At 43.6% G+C, this 15,865-nt stretch overlaps 1 protein-coding gene across 8 annotated transcripts in view; it reads right to left on the minus strand.

Annotated features, from left to right (window-relative positions):
* Positions 1 to 208: 208 nt before the first annotated feature.
* The window catches only part of GBF1 (golgi brefeldin A resistant guanine nucleotide exchange factor 1), a 349,375-nt gene continuing 333,718 nt past the window's right edge, over positions 209 to 15,865 (minus strand). For 7 of the 8 annotated variants that reach the window (XM_069753292.1, XM_069753291.1, XM_069753293.1 and 4 more), the window contains exons 38-40: positions 7,356 to 7,533; positions 6,606 to 6,743; positions 209 to 2,603 (exon numbers count right to left, since the gene is read on the minus strand). In XM_069753292.1, coding sequence (XP_069609393.1) covers positions 2,332 to 2,603; positions 6,606 to 6,743; positions 7,356 to 7,533 — 588 coding nt within the window. In that variant the 3' untranslated portion in view covers positions 209 to 2,331. The remainder of the gene's footprint in view (positions 2,604 to 6,605; positions 6,744 to 7,355; positions 7,534 to 15,865) is intronic. The other variant, XM_069753294.1, reaches the window with a different exon arrangement.

A 15,865-nucleotide genomic window follows, 5' to 3' on the forward strand; every position in this document is an offset into this window, starting at 1 on the left:
TTTTGAGGTTAGCAGACTCCCTTTAACAATCTTTATTTAACAAACCCCTTCAAAGGAGTGTGGGACATCTAGGTTATAACCACAGAGAAGCAGTACAATTATGCAAAGTAAAACAAAAAAAAACCTAAGACTTATCGCTAATTTTTTGAGTCGTTATAGAAGGAAGTATATTCTTGATGTGTAAAAAAACTGGAAACTGACTACACAGTTTGCAATATAACAGCTGTACATTAAACATCCCATGACTTTATTACATCGTAAAAAGTACAATTTCATCATGTATTTGTTATATACATCATTTGTGTTGTCTGTATAGATTTCTTAGAACAATGGATTACAATGCCTCTTAGCCAAAGACTTTCAGGGCACAAAATACATGACAGACAGTGAAATTACATGCAACTATCTTAATTTTAATCTTCAAAAGATACATGAAGACTGAAGAGAAAAAAAAAGGGAAAAATAAAACAATGGCCATTAAGAACGGTCTACAATGAACGTGAATGGACAATGGTATGGGAAAATCTAAAAATGACATCTCACAATACACAGCTGAACGCAGATGTAAACTTTTTTTTATATTTGCTGATCCATAATACGGTAATTTTGTAGAGGACCGCTAGCAATACAGTGGCTTAAAAAAAAACATAAGTGGGGCCAATTATATGCATTTGTGGGGATATCTTTTACACAGTTTAAAATACAGTTCCACATTTAAAAAGTTAAATGTCTGCAAACACGCAGAATAATTTACTAGGTCACCGAAATGACCTTTTCTCATTGCAGCATTCTGGCTAAGTACATATGTAATGTTACGGTCTCAGTCCATGTTTACACCTCTTGTAGTCATCTTCGTCCTCTAATAAGAGAAGCTGCCCACTCGACAATGCACAATGGTGGCTCTACGCGCCACACTGCGCAAGCACGGGATTCTAGTGATGTCAGCACAACCAGAGAACTCAATCAAATGGAGGGGTAGCGATGCCCGTGACTGAACAGAAAATTAAGCACACCCCTATGACTAAATGAGCAGGTACGATCTAACTATATAAAGTGTTTTTCAGATGATTAGACCGCCGTTTTTAATGAAACAACGCACTGGGGACAGTTTAGAAGCTGGAAATGATGTGACCGGTTCCCTCTGAAAAACGAAATGAAATCATACACAACTGTGGCATCTGTCATTTTGACAAAGTTGGGAAAAAAACACTTGTGACTAGTGGAATGGAAGGCTGCAACTGACCATCATCAGCTGATTGGCTGCAGTGGTCATACGACACCCCCTACCAAGGAGAACATCAGGTGACAATGTGGAGTGCAGAGCAGTGACACAGGCCTGGTAGCAGTGTATTCATTTCTTATTTTCCCACCAACTAGAAATGGTGCAAATCAATTTGCAGGATCTGGTCTATAGGCCATGTATGCAATCTATGGTCATTGGTTGGGAGTCCTGAGACCTACCAGCATCCGCGGCTATTCTTTGGATTAGCTAGCCTGGTCTGACATCACGCTACAACAATGACGTTACACCAGGTCGACTTGTCAAAAGAAGAGCTGCGGATACAATCAGGTCTCAGGGCTCTAGTCCAGAGACCACAGATTACAGATCCGGCCTCTGTACTAGGTCCTGCAATCGGTCCACATCATCTCCAACACCAATCTGTACCCATTTAGAATGTGTTTTAAAGTAGTGGACAACCCATTTATGTATTTGAAAGGGTCACTTCTTAAACGTGTTGTGTACCCCGATAGAAATCGGTTATACTCTACTCATTTTGAGTCCATCTTTTTTCTTCCACGGGTTGTGCTTTCTGGAACCATGGTCCTCTTTGTTTGCCACAATTTGCATTATCCCAGTCTAGTCATTATGAAGGAAAGGGGGCGAGGTTTGGAGAACATAAGTGTATATTTAAAGAAAATGAGACTTATCCAAAATGTTTTATACAAGGAATGTCCAAGTACAAACAACAGCTCTCACACATTCATCTGAAATAGGACTGGGATGACCGGATATATACTTTATACTTGCAATGTAAGAACACATTACATATTCTATCACGCTGGACTTTCTTTATAAAGTGTCTTTACAGTGTACAGAGTTCATTAGAACTGATCGATTGTTGAACTGATGATCACTATGGACAGACAATCAATCAATCAGGAGGAGATGGGGAGAAGCTCGCTTATTCTAGATTCATCCACTGTGATGTATTTCATCAGTGTCTTTTCATTGTAGAAGAATTAAGTCTCTTAAATAAAAGCGGCAGCAAGATCAATGCCAGCGCCATTGCAAGTTCATTTGTACATCTCACACAGTTCTTCGCCAAGGGATCAGTTGACTTGTGAGACTGGTGACGTTTCAGCGGGCCGAGGAGTGGACAGGAGGGGTACAGGAGAGGTAGCTTCTATTAAAGCAGGATTAAGGATGATTGGCAGCGACATTGGTGGAACTCCCACCTGCAAATGGGAAGTCAAGGGGTGCAAAATAAGAGGAGACTGAGCTATAGGGGGATGTACATCTGTCACAGGGCTCATCCTCATCGGAGTACAGGAAAGACTGGATCCTGGTACTGTTGATAGTCCTGGGCTTGTAGAGTCAGAGTCTGTAAGAGAAACACATGGGTAATTCTTACTATAAAGATCACTATAAAGATCCACTTTAAAGGAAACCTGTCACCCCCAATATCGAAGATTAGCTAAGCCCACCAGCATCAGGGGCTTATCTACAGCATTCAGGAATGCTGTAGATAAATAGATAAGTCCCCGATGTATCCTGAAAGATGAGAAAAAGAGGTTAGATTATACTCACCTGGGGGGCAGTCTGGCCCGATGGACGTCGCGGTCCAGTCCGATGGATGTCGCGGTCCAGTCCGGGACCTCCTATCTTCATAGGAGGATGTCCTCTTCTTGTCTTCACGCTGCGGCTCCGGCGCAGGCGTACTTTGTCTGCCCTAATGAGGGCAGAGCAAAGTACTGCAGTGCGCAGGCGCTGGGCCTCTCTAACCTTTCCCAGCGGTTGCGCACTGCAGTACTTTGCTCTGCCCTCAACAGAGCAGACAAAATAAGCCTGTGCTGGAGCCGCAGCGTGAAGACAAGAAGGGGACATCATTGTAAGAAGATGGGAGGCTCCGGACTGGACGCCCATCGGACCGGACCGGACGCCCATCGGACCGGACCGCCACAGGACCGCCCCTGGGCGAGTATAATCTAAACTCTTTCTCATCTTTCAGGTTACATTGGGGGCTTATCTACAGCATTCCAGAATGCTGTAGATAAGCCCCTGATGCCGGTGGGCTTAGCTCATCTTCGATTTTGGGGGTGACAGGTTCCCTTTAAGAAGAAACCTTCATGTGCCTACATACACTGCTTGGGCATACAACAAGTGCTCTAGTGCATCATTCTAGTTTTACTTTCCCGCACATAGACAGTTTCGCATTAACCCCTTAGTGACCAAACCAGTTTTGACCTTAATGACCGAGCCAATTTTTACAATTCTGAGCACTGTCAATTTATGAAGTTATAACTCTGGAACGCTTCAATGGATTCCACTGATTCTGAGACTGTTTTTTAGTGACATACTGTACTTCATGTTAGTGTTAAAATTTATTCGATAGGACTTGCGTATATTTATGAAAAACACAGAAATATGGCAAAAGTTTTGAACACTTCGCAATTTTCAAACTTTTAATTTTTGTGCTCTTAAATCAGAGAGTGGTGTCACACAAAATAGTTAAATAACATTTCCCACATGTCAACTTTACATCAGCACAATTTGTCAAACAATTTTTTGTTAGGACGTTATCGTTAGAAGTTGACCAGCGATTTCTCATTTTTACAACAAAATTTACAAAACTATTTTTTTTTACGGACCACCTCACATTTGAAGTGAGCTTGGGGGGGTCAATATGACAAAAAATACCCAAAAGTGACACCATTTTAAAAACTGCACCCCTCAAGGTGCCCAAAACCACATTCAAGAAGTTCATTAACTCTTCAGGTGTTCACGAGAACTAAAACCATGTGGAAGGAAAAAATGAATATTTTACTTCAATACAAACAAATAGATGCCGCGCTAACATACAAAAATCAATCCTATATAGTACATAATAAATAGCTAAAACAAAGAACAAACAGACCCTCCCCGTGAATGCACAACGTCAGAGGCTCCTTACCCCAGAAACAAATGCTCCCCTCACCGCTGCAGTACCGCACTAGCCGCACAGTCTGTCTCTCAATATATTAAGTGCCAATCACTTCAGCTTACCTACTTATAAGACTGTCACCGCCACGTGCAAGTCCGCGCTGAGTGTGGGTAGGTGTCCCTCTGCCTGGTATGAATCGCCGAGGGTCCCGGCGTGGTGCGTGCCAAAAAATACTATGCAGCGTACCTCAGGGAAGCTCCGGCCGGTAGCGTTCCCTGGATACCGCCAACAGAAACAGCAATGGCCGCTAAGCTCCTCCTACCTAGTGACGTCACCTGCAGTAAGGAGCGCTGGATCACTCAAAAAAGGGGGAGAGGATTAAACCAACATGTTTCAAAGAGCACCGCTCTTCTTCCTCAGCGGTGCTCTTTGAAACATGTTGGTTTAATCCTCTCCCCCTTTTTTGAGTGATCCAGTGCTCCTTACTGCAGGTGACGTCACTAGGTAGGAGGAGCTTAGCGGCCATTGCTGTTTCTGTTGGCGGTATCCAGGGAACGCTACCGGCCGGAGCTTCCCTGAGGCACGCTGCATAGTATTTTTTGGCACGCACCACGCCGGGACCCTCGGCGATTCATACCAGGCAGAGGGACACCTACCCACACTCAGCGCGGACTTGCACGTGGCGGTGACAGTCTTATAAGTAGGTAAGCTGAAGTGATTGGCACTTAATATATTGAGAGACAGACTGTGCGGCTAGTGCGGTACTGCAGCGGTGAGGGGAGCATTTGTTTCTGGGGTAAGGAGCCTCTGACGTTGTGCATTCACGGGGAGGGTCTGTTTGTTCTTTGTTTTAGCTATTTATTATGTACTATATAGGATTGATTTTTGTATGTTAGCGCGGCATCTATTTGTTTGTATTGAATTTTATTGCTATTTAGGGGGGCACTACCCTGATTGATGCCAGCAGCTGAGAATCGCTAGGTTTTTTGGGTGAGCGCCAGTGTCTGTATTTATATGAATATTTTACTTATTTTCACAAAAAATTTAACTTTAGACCAAAACTTTTTTTTTTCCCACAACAGTATCAGGAGAAAATGGGCCACAATATTTGTTGCACCCTAACCGCAACATCACAACCGTAACCTCAACACAACCCTAATCCCTAGTCCCAACTCTAACCCTAGCTCTAACCTTAACCCCAACTCTAACCCTAACACTAGCCCAACCCCAACCTTAGCCCCCAGCCCTAATTGCAAAGAATGGAATTTTTTTTTTACCTAACTAAAGGGGTGACAAAGGGGGGTTTGACTTACTACTTTTTTATTTTTATCACTGTGATAGGGTCAATCACAGTGATCCAAATGAACCAAAAGGAAAAATCTCCTATTGTTGCTGGGTACTGGCCGGCAGATCTCGGCAGGTCCACTGCGCATGCGCCAACCATTTTCTTCCAGGAAGATGACGCAGAGGGCCTGGGTATGGAGCTGGAGGGTCTGGGGATGGCAGATGTACCGGCTGGGGGCTCTATACACTTATTTCTCAGCGCCGTTAAAAAGCGGCGCTGAGGAATAAGGCCCCTTAACTGCCGCCGTTAAAAGGCATATCGGCAGTCGTTAAATTACACAATGGATGAAAATATTCACTCGCGAAGCTATGACCACAATGTGGTCTGCAATATCGCCACTATTTAATTTCCATGCTTGTTCTTGCTGAAAACCTGACATACACTGCTGTGCTAATTTTTGCTAATTGGTAGATAAGATGTTGTGACTCTTGGTATTTTTACCAGTCTTGACCAGCTGCCGCATCATTTTTTTTTTCTTAAACTTGGCAGATGCTACCTGGGTGTGGGTATGGGTATGGCTGAAGAAAGCCAACAAATTCAACATAAGTCACACCCCAACTAGAGCACATTTAGTGCGGTGGTGCATGGCAGTTGGAAGGTGCGCCAAACTCATTAGGAGTCTCAAGTGTGTGCCTCTTCATAAATATGACACATATTGATCCAGTGTACTCTTCATCTGACTGGCAAAAAAAGTTCCAGTCTTCATAAATTGGGACTTTTGATAAGGAAAATCTTAGCACTCAGATGTCAATTTAGTCCTAATTTTCAGAGAACTACCCCAAGAAAAGATTCTAAATTGTTATTTTATGGCAGACAGAAGTAGTTTTGTGACAGCCAACAGGTCCTCTAATAATATTTTGATTTACAACTCTGGAGCTCATATTGATTATCCCTGTGCCGACTTTATAACTTACCTTGATTTTACGGTCTGTTAGTGCAATTTTTATACATTTTATAGTCATGTGTAATATTCTGGCCACATGTAAATGACAAATATGAAACGTCATAGCAAGCGATACTTGTTTGACTGAGTCTACAGCTGAAGACGCACAGCCAGCCGTGACGGACTACATTATAGAGATGTTCTGGTAAAGGTCAGATGTGCTTTTTAACCTTACCAGAATGTGATGGTTCTGATGGCCTCTCTGGCTGCACAGTTTGGGCGACAGGTTTGGACTCCGAGGCGGCAGGGACTAGAGTGGAGGCAGTTAGTGTTTTCTGAGGATGTGGTTCAGTTGCAGCTACATGAGGAGGATCTGAATAAGTGAAAAGAAAAATCATTTGAATGTAACAGTACAGAAAAGATATTTAGCTGTTTACATGAGGGATTGTCTCGTCAGATTAATGGCTTAATATGAAAGACTCTTCTAAATGTGGATTATTTACACCCTGCTAGTATCAAATGAAACCCAGTTCTATTACGTTAGTATGCAGAATATGATAAATTCATACAGTTACTGAAGTCCAGAGCACTCCTTTATTCGGAACTTCATTCAAATCGCACCTACCAAGACGCCCCCAAACGCAATTGGTACAAGAAGGCAAATGGCATCACGGATTTTATTTTTAATCCTGCTGACATTGCCCTAGTTTGGAAACTATTCGTACTAAGCACACGCAACACCCCGAAACATGCTGACAACCATCAATGTCAGACTACTTAAAAGTGCTTAAGGATAAGGATCGCTGGCATCAATGCATTGGATAAATTAATATGCAAATTGCCTCTTCTGAGAAAAAGAGGATAAATTAATATATTCCTGCACGGGAGCCAGAACTTCTCCATCTCGAATGTGTATTCTACACACAGCTCTATAACACCATTCAGACACATCTATACTGGGATCCAAAAAAATATATACCGGTACCTTGAATGACTGTCTGTTTGAAAAGCTCCTCTTTTAGCCTGGGTAAGAAGCAGTCTATCCTCTCCCATGTGATCTCCCATAGATCTGAATATCCAGTTCGTGAATCAGCGCTATGGAAAATTCCAGCTGTGTCCATTACTAGCAGCATATTCTTCAAGGATTCAGGTATTGCTTCCAACTGAAAAGAAATATCACAGTAATTACATCCCAATTCTTCATGGATGTTCTACGTGTTGTTGGAGAACCTATAGCCATCTTTGTAACCCTTGACATGATAGCTCACTGCCCTCCTCTTCTGGCTTTATGCTCAGATCACTGCCATTAGGCTGTTAACATTTTAGTTAAGAAACTAGAGGTAGCCTGAGTGATTATTTTATGATGCAGAAGCCACATACTATGTGTTTGCCGTACAATGTCATAAGGTCAGGATTCAGTAAGACATTGCTATATCCTCAACTCTAGCCTGACAAAACCGTCAGCAATAACTTCAGAGGAATGTTCCCATAGAATGGAGAGAGCCGAGCATGATTGGCCACCTATCCACGGATCATAGCATGTGAGCGCAGTCAACACAACGTGAAAGGAAAATTTACATAAGAGGTAACAGAGGAAAATGGGCACCACAATCTGATCAATTTCACATGCAATTTCTCCTGCATGCAGCATATGTGGTGGGAGATATGGTTTGGCTCGTACGGCAGAGATTGGAAGGGATGGAGCGTTATTTTACTTTGGAGCATGGATATTCCTAAAATAGTTAATGGCCACCATTTGCAGAGGCCTTGAAGTTTCAAAACTGTAAAAAAAAAACTGTTGATTTTTTTTTTTTTTTTTTAGTTATAACCCCTTGGGAATTCCTACACAGGTGTAATGACTATTTTGACCTCAAAGGTATTTTTCAGAAATAAGTACGCAGTTCGTGGGGCAGAATGAAAATTGCAAATATTTCAGCTTAGTTCCCAATACATTGTACCCAGCTTGAGCTTCTGCTGACACCCAGTCTGTAAATAGTTAACCCTTCCTGCTACAGGAAAGCCAAACATGTGGCTGCTAACTGTAGTTAAGGCACAGTGCAGGGCTCAGAATGGATGGGGGCGGTTTGATTTTGGGAGCAGAAGTTTTGATGGATTTTGGGGTGCCATATCACTATTCCTGTAGCCTTTTATTTTTACAGTGATGGATGCTGGACCTCAGTGGGGACATTTTTTATGGAGTGAGTTGATATGTTTATTGTTACCATTTTGGGGTATACGGGCTGTGGAGTCGGTATCCATATTGGTGGAATCTGAGTTTGTATAAAGTGGACCGACTTAGACTCCTAAGATATATAATAAATTGGGTTTCAGTAGTTCAGTGCAGGATGTGCAGTAAATTCTTTAATAAGAACTTGGGAAAGTTATGAAATGTCCTCCAAATTGCTTGTTCTGTTCCTGATCTAAGGATCTCGGCTTTTAGTGGAGATGAATCTCTGCTGCACTTACTTCAGAGTTTCCAACTACGGTAAATCCCAAAAAATAAGATTCAGCTGGAACCCCGATAGAGCCACTCACTGTAATGGGGCAAATGGAGTCACTGTGGACTGTGTCCGGCCTCTGTTCCGGCGGTGTCTTGTTTGCACCAAATCATTTTGTACACATCAAAAGATTTCTTTCTACAACAGAGGCCATGAGGAGTCCAAAGTGACTCCATCTGCCTCATTATAGTGAACAGTTCATCAGAATCACTTTTTTCACGGCTAAATGTTCAGCTTTTTCTTCTTATCATTTACACAAATAATATTGAACTTTTTTTTTTAACTTTTTTCCTTAGTCTCACTATGGAACTTGAATATTTTACACTTTGATAGCTGTTCTAAGACACTGCAATGCGGCTGCCATTTTTGACAGTGGCATCTAAGAACACAGATTGTGGCGGCTGCAGCAGGGTACCAGTTGTAATACGCAGCTGACGCCCACTCAGCCCGTACCCGCTGGGGGTGCGACACTTGTTCCTCAGTGCTGTAAATAGGTGGTGCTAAAGGATAATTGCTTTTATTGACATTGACTGAGGTAAAAAGGCACATGGGCGGTCATTATTAAAGGATTAAATAATCCAGTGTTAAGCACTCTTATTTTGATTATTCTTTAAGTTACTAGAAATGTGGAGAAATATAAGAAAGTTACTATATTTTGAGGATAAGAAGTTGCACCCCAAGTTTTACTGGGGGTGGGGGAGTTTGGCTGATGAGCCATGTTCCAGGGGGCAGGGTCACTACTGCAGGAAGCTGGTGGTGGCGGTGGCAGGAGAGGGACGATGCTGCTGGCCCCGGGCTGGGAGATGTTTGACAGTGCGAGGTTGTGGCGGACTCCGGGCTTTCAGAAAATGTTGGCAGAGTCCCTGCACTTCCGATCGTTATTACTTTGGTGGAATTAGGGAAAATATTGGCCCCGCAGGCGGCACATGCACAGAGAGATCTCAGGAGAAGATATCTCAACCTGCGCATAGGTCGCCTCCAGTGGCCATTTTCCCAAAGTTGGCCGAAGTGAAAATGATGGGAAGTGCGGGGATTCTACTGACATTTTATGAAAGCCCGGAGCCTACCACAATCTAGCACTGCTAAACACCCCCAACCTAGTAGCCCAGGGAGCGAAGCATCGCCCCCCACATGCTGCCATCGACAGCTTCCTGCAGCAGCTACCCCGCCTCCTGGGACCCTGCCCCACTGCAACCACCCGGTAAACTACATTCGGATTATAAGACGCACGCTCATTTTCCCCAAAAATTTTGAGGAAAAAAGTGCGTCTTATAATCCAAAATACAGGTCCTTCTCAAAAAATTAGCATATAGTGTTAAATTTCATTATTTACCATAATGTAATGATTACAATTAAACTTTCATATATTATAGATTCATTATCCACCAACTGAAATTTGTCAGGTCTTTTATTGTTTTAATACTGATGATTTTGGCATACAACTCCTGATAACCAAAAAACCTGTCTCAATAAATTAGCATATTTCACCCATCCAATCAAATAAAAGTGTTTTTTAATAACAAACAAAAAAAACATCAAATAATAATGTTCAGTTATGCACTCAATACTTGGTCGGGAATCCTTTGGCAGAAATGACTGCTTCAATGCGGCGTGGCATGGAGGCAATCAGCCTGTGACACTGCTGAGATGTTATGGAGGCCCAGGATGCTTCAATAGCGGCCTTAAGCTCATCCAGAGTGTTGGGTCTTGCGTCTCTCAACTTTCTCTTCACAATATCCCACAGATTCTCTATGGGGTTCAGGTCAGGAGAGTTGGCAGGCCAATTGAGCACAGTAATACCATGGTCAGTAAACCATTTACCAGTGGTTTTGGCACTGTGAGCAGGTGCCAGGTCGTGCTGAAAAATGAAATCTTCATCTCCATAAAGCATTTCAGCCGATGGAAGCATGAAGCGCTCCAAAATCTCCTGATAGCTAGCTGCATTGACCCTGCCCTTGATGAAACACAGTGGACCAACACCGGCAGCTGACATGGCACCCCACACCATCACTGACTGTGGGTACTTGACACTGGACTTCAGGCATTTTGGCATTTCCTTCTCCCCAGTCTTCCTCCAGACTCTGGCACCTTGATTTCCGAATGACATGCAAAATTTGCTTTCATCAGAAAAAAGTACTTGGGACCACTTAGCAACAGTCCAGTGCTGCTTCTCTGTAGCCCAGGTCAGGCGCCTCTGCCGCTGTTTATGGTTCAAAAGTGGCTTTACCTGGGGAATGCGGCACCTGTAGCCCATTTCCTGCACACGCCTGTGCACGGTGGCTCTGGATGTTTCCACACCAGACTCAGTCCACTGCTTCCTCAGGTTCCCCAAGGTCTGGAATCGGTCCTTCTCCACAATCTTCCTCAGGGTCCGGTCTCCTCTTCTCGTTGTACAGCGTTTTCTGCCACATTGTTTCCTTCCAACAGACTTACCATTGAGGTGCCTTGATACAGCACTCTGGGAACAGCCTATTTGTTGAGAAATTTCTTTCTGGGTCTTACCCTCTTGCTTGAGGGTGTCAATGATGGCCTTCTTGACATCTGTCAGGTCGCTAGTCTTACCCATGAAGGGGGTTTTGAGTAATGAACCAGGCAGGGAGTTTATAAAAGCCTCAGGTATCTTTTGAATGTGTTTAGAGTTAATTAGTTGATTCAGAAGATTAGGGTAATAGGTCGTTTAGAGAACCTTTTCTTGATATGCTAATTTATTGAGACAGGTTTTTTGGGTTATCAGGAGTTGTATGCCAAAATCATCAGTATTAAAACAATAAAAGACCTGACAAATTTCAGTTGGTGGATAATGAATCTATAATGTATGAAAGTTTAATTGTAATCATTACATTATGGTAAATAATGAAATTTAACACTATATGCTAATTTTTTGAGAAGGACCTGTATACAGTACATAAAAGCAATGCCCTGTGAATCAAGTAAATCTCTTATCTGCAGAAAGCATGAAGAGTATGTAGTCTGACACACAGAAAACAGCACAGGAACCTGAAATACCCCACAGGTTATTATCACACTAGTTCAAGTGTTCAATGCTGTACACACCAGATTTTCAGTGACAAAGAGCTGTTTAAGTGGGCACCATTGCATATAATACTATGATAACTTGTCAGGGATCACTACCATGCATGTAAAAAATACCGCAGAAACCAAAAAGAAACAGGTACATGCATATACTTGTAGGATCAACCACGAGACAGCAAAGTGCTAATCACAAAAATACGTACGCTACTCACCTGGTAGCAGTGTTTTTTTCAGGAGCCATGACAGCACAACGAGAGAGGGGATCCGCCCTTCCGGGACAGGAAACCTCAGACATAAAAAGGGCGGCACCTCGCTCCCCCGCCAGTTGGTTTACAGAGTATGAAAGGACCTTCTAGGTTAGTAGCACATAAACAATATTAATATATGGTACAATTCACCCAGTGAATAAACTTAGGAATTTTCTAAAGGAAGTGTTGAACCCATAAGCAAAGAGGGTAGGGAATATAAGGGTGCTGTCATGGCTCCTGAAAAAACACTGCTACCAGGTGAGTAGCGTACGTATTTATTCAGTCGCCATGACAGCACAACGAGAGACTTTCAGAGAAGTGAAAAGTGACTAGGGAGGGACCACTGCCTCCAGCACCCTTCTCCCAAACGTGAGGTCGGAGGAGCCACCTAGATCTAATCTATAGTGTCTAAGAAAGGTGGATGGAGAAGACCATGTGGCCGCCTTACAGATGTCCTCAATCGATACTTCTGCTCTCTCAGCCCAGGATGTGGCTACCGCACGAGTGGAGTGAGCCTTTATACCTTCTGGAATTTCCACGCCACCTGCGGTATAAGCAAGAGATATCGCCTCCCTAATCCATCTGGCTAGCGTATTTTTTGATACTCTAAGTCCCTTCCTAACCCCCTGGTAGGATAAAAATAAAGAGTGGTCTTTTTTCCAGGTGTCTGTTACTGAAATGTATTTGAGAAGGCACCTACGTACGTCCAAACAATGAAATCTCTGCTCCTTATCGTTAGAGGGATTAGAACAAAATGAAGGTAGGACCACCTCCTGGGACCTATGAAATTTTGACGCAACCTTTGGAAGATAAAGAGGGTCAGGCCTCATCACCACTCTATCTTCCATAATTTGCATATATGGACGTTGTCTGGACAATGCCTGAAGATCACTAACCCTTCTTGCCGATGTAAGAGCAACTAAGAGGGCTGTCTTGACCGACAGGATCTTGATTGGAACAGAATCAATAGGCTCGAACGGAGCTTGTGTTAGAGCCGAGAGCACAAGATTTAGATCCCATGGAACTATCTTTTGTTTAACAACCGGCCTGGATCTGGTGACCGCTTTGAAAAACCTTGTTATCCAGTGATTACTGGCTAGGTTGGAATTATACAGTGCCCCTAGAGCTGAAACCTGAACTCTAAGGGTGCTGGTGGCTAAGCCTAACTCTAGGCCCTTCTGTAAAAATTCTAAGACTTGAGCAATATCAGGTTTTTTCTCGATTTGTGCTCCTGAACTTGATAGGAACTTCCTCCATACCCTAACATAAATGCTAGTCGTGGAGGCTTTCCTACTTTTGAGCAGAGTATTTACAAGATTTTGAGAGAATCCCTTCCCTTTCAGAAGTGACCTCTCAAATTCCACGCTGTCAGGTGCAAGTTGGATACTCGTGGATGTAGAACTGGACCCTGGGAGAGGAGGTTTGGAACTTCTGGGAGGATCCATGGCTGGGAAATGGACATGCTTCTCAGCCATGGGAACCATGACCTTCTGGGCCAGAACGGGGCTATTAATATCACTCGGGCCCTGTCTTCCCGAATTTTCCTCAGAACTATAGGAATCAGATTCAGAGGGGAAAAAGCATAGGCGAGACTGAAGTTCCAGGAGATCAGGAGAGCGTCGATTGCATACGGGTTGTCCCTTGGATCTAGGGAACAGAATTGATGAAGTTTCTTGTTTCCCCGACTGGCAAACAGATCTATCTCTGGACATCCCCATAACCGTACGATCTGATTGAAGACAGCCGGTTTTAGAGACCAGTCCCCTTGTTTGAGCTCGTTGCGGCTTAAATAATCGGCCATGGTATTTAGATTTCCCTTTATATGAAGGGCCGTAAGGGAGAGCAGGTGATTTTCGGCCATCTGAAAAATATGATTTGTAACGTTCATTAATGACCTAGATCGTGTACCTCCTTGGTGGTTCACATAAGCAACGGTCACCTGGTTGTCAGAGAGTAGTCTAATATGTCTACCCTGCAGAGGTACAAGGAACCTATCTAAGGCGCGTTCTACCGCCATCAATTCCTTCAGATTGGAGGACGTGTCTCGCTCAGATTGGGACCACAGACCCTGAATGTAATTGTCTTCCCAGTGTGCCCCCCAACCCGTGGGGCTAGCATCAGTTGTTATCACTCGTGTTATCTGATTTGTCCAAGGTACACCTCTACGTAGATTAGGGATGTGCGTCCACCAACTTAGGGAACCCGTGGCTTCTACAGATAGGGAAAATTTTTTTATCAAGGTTAGCGCCCAGCCGCCTAAAATTATGCAGAATATCCCATTGCAGAGACCTGGAGTGAAACTATGCCCACATCACCGCCGGAAAACAAGAAGTAAGTGAACCTAAGAGTGACATAGCATTTCTTAAGGAGACTACTGGATTAGTAATTGCTTTGGAGGCCAGCCGACGAATAGAATCAACTTTTGAGTCTGGCAGGCGACATTCCTGCTGACTCGAATCCACAGTAAGACCCAAAAACTGCTGTGACGTTGAGGGCTGAAGACGCGACTTTTTGAGATTGATAATCCATCCTAAGTTGTGTAATGCTGCTATCACTTTCTCCAACTGTTCTTTACAGTGTACCTCTGAACGCCCCACGATCAATAAATCATCCAGGTAGGGAATTATTAGTATGTTTTGCTCATGAAGGTGTGCCATAACCTCTACGATAATCTTAGTGAAAACCCGATGTGCGACTGCAACACCAAAGGGGAGTGCCCGATATTGAAAGTGTTCTACTGTGCCGGCAAGGGAAACCGCCACCCTGAGAAAGTGCTGATGAGTTGCATTTATCGGGACATGGTAATAGGCGTCTTTCAGATCTAAGACAACCATGAAGCAATTGTGAAAAAGGAGCTTTATTGCCGACTTCACAGATTCCATCTTAAAGGATGGGACCAGCAGGAATACATTCAGGCCCTTCAGATTGATGATGGTACGATATGATCCATCTGGCTTCTTTATCAGGAATAAAGGGGAGTAAAACCCCGTACCTTGTTCCTCCATAGGTACTTTAACGAGAACCCCCTTTTTTTTTTGGAGATCTCGAACCTCTGACTCCAACGCCAATTGTTCTGCGGGAGAAGAACGGATAGGGGTTAATTTAAATTTGTCCTGGGGGGTATGGTGGAATTGGAACTTTAACCCCTCTTTAATGATACTGAGTATCCATGGACTATTGGTGATTTTCAACCAGGCTGGGTAGAAGGCCAACAGCCTACCACCCACCTGGTCCGCCAGTCATTGAGGCTTTTTAGAGTCTCTAGGAGAGTTAAACATATAACCTCTACCTCTTCTTCTGTAAGAGTTATATCTGGTCGAATCTCTATTTGAATCTCTGTCCGATCTTCGACGATACGGCCCTCCTCTGTTGTATTCCCGTCTATAGAAGGGTCTTGTTAGAAGAGGGAATCGCTTTTTATTGTCACCTGCTTTTTCTAGAAGCTCATCCAGGACTGGGCCAAACAAATGAACCCCCTCACAGGGGATGCCACATAGTTTCGATCTGGCCTGTAAGTCTCCTGGCCAGCATTTTATCCAAAGAGCTCTACGGGCCGCATTGGACAGTGCTGATGACCTTGCAGCTAGCCTAACGGAATCGGCTGACGCATCCGAAAGGAAGGCTGCTGCATCCTGAATCATAGACATAGATGATAGGATCTCGCTCCTAGGAACCTTGTCCTTGAGCTGGTCTTCTAGATTACCCAGCCATACCAT

The sequence above is a fragment of the Ranitomeya imitator genome, chromosome 2 (genome assembly GCF_032444005.1).
Source record: "Ranitomeya imitator isolate aRanImi1 chromosome 2, aRanImi1.pri, whole genome shotgun sequence".
NCBI lineage: Eukaryota > Metazoa > Chordata > Amphibia > Anura > Dendrobatidae > Ranitomeya > Ranitomeya imitator.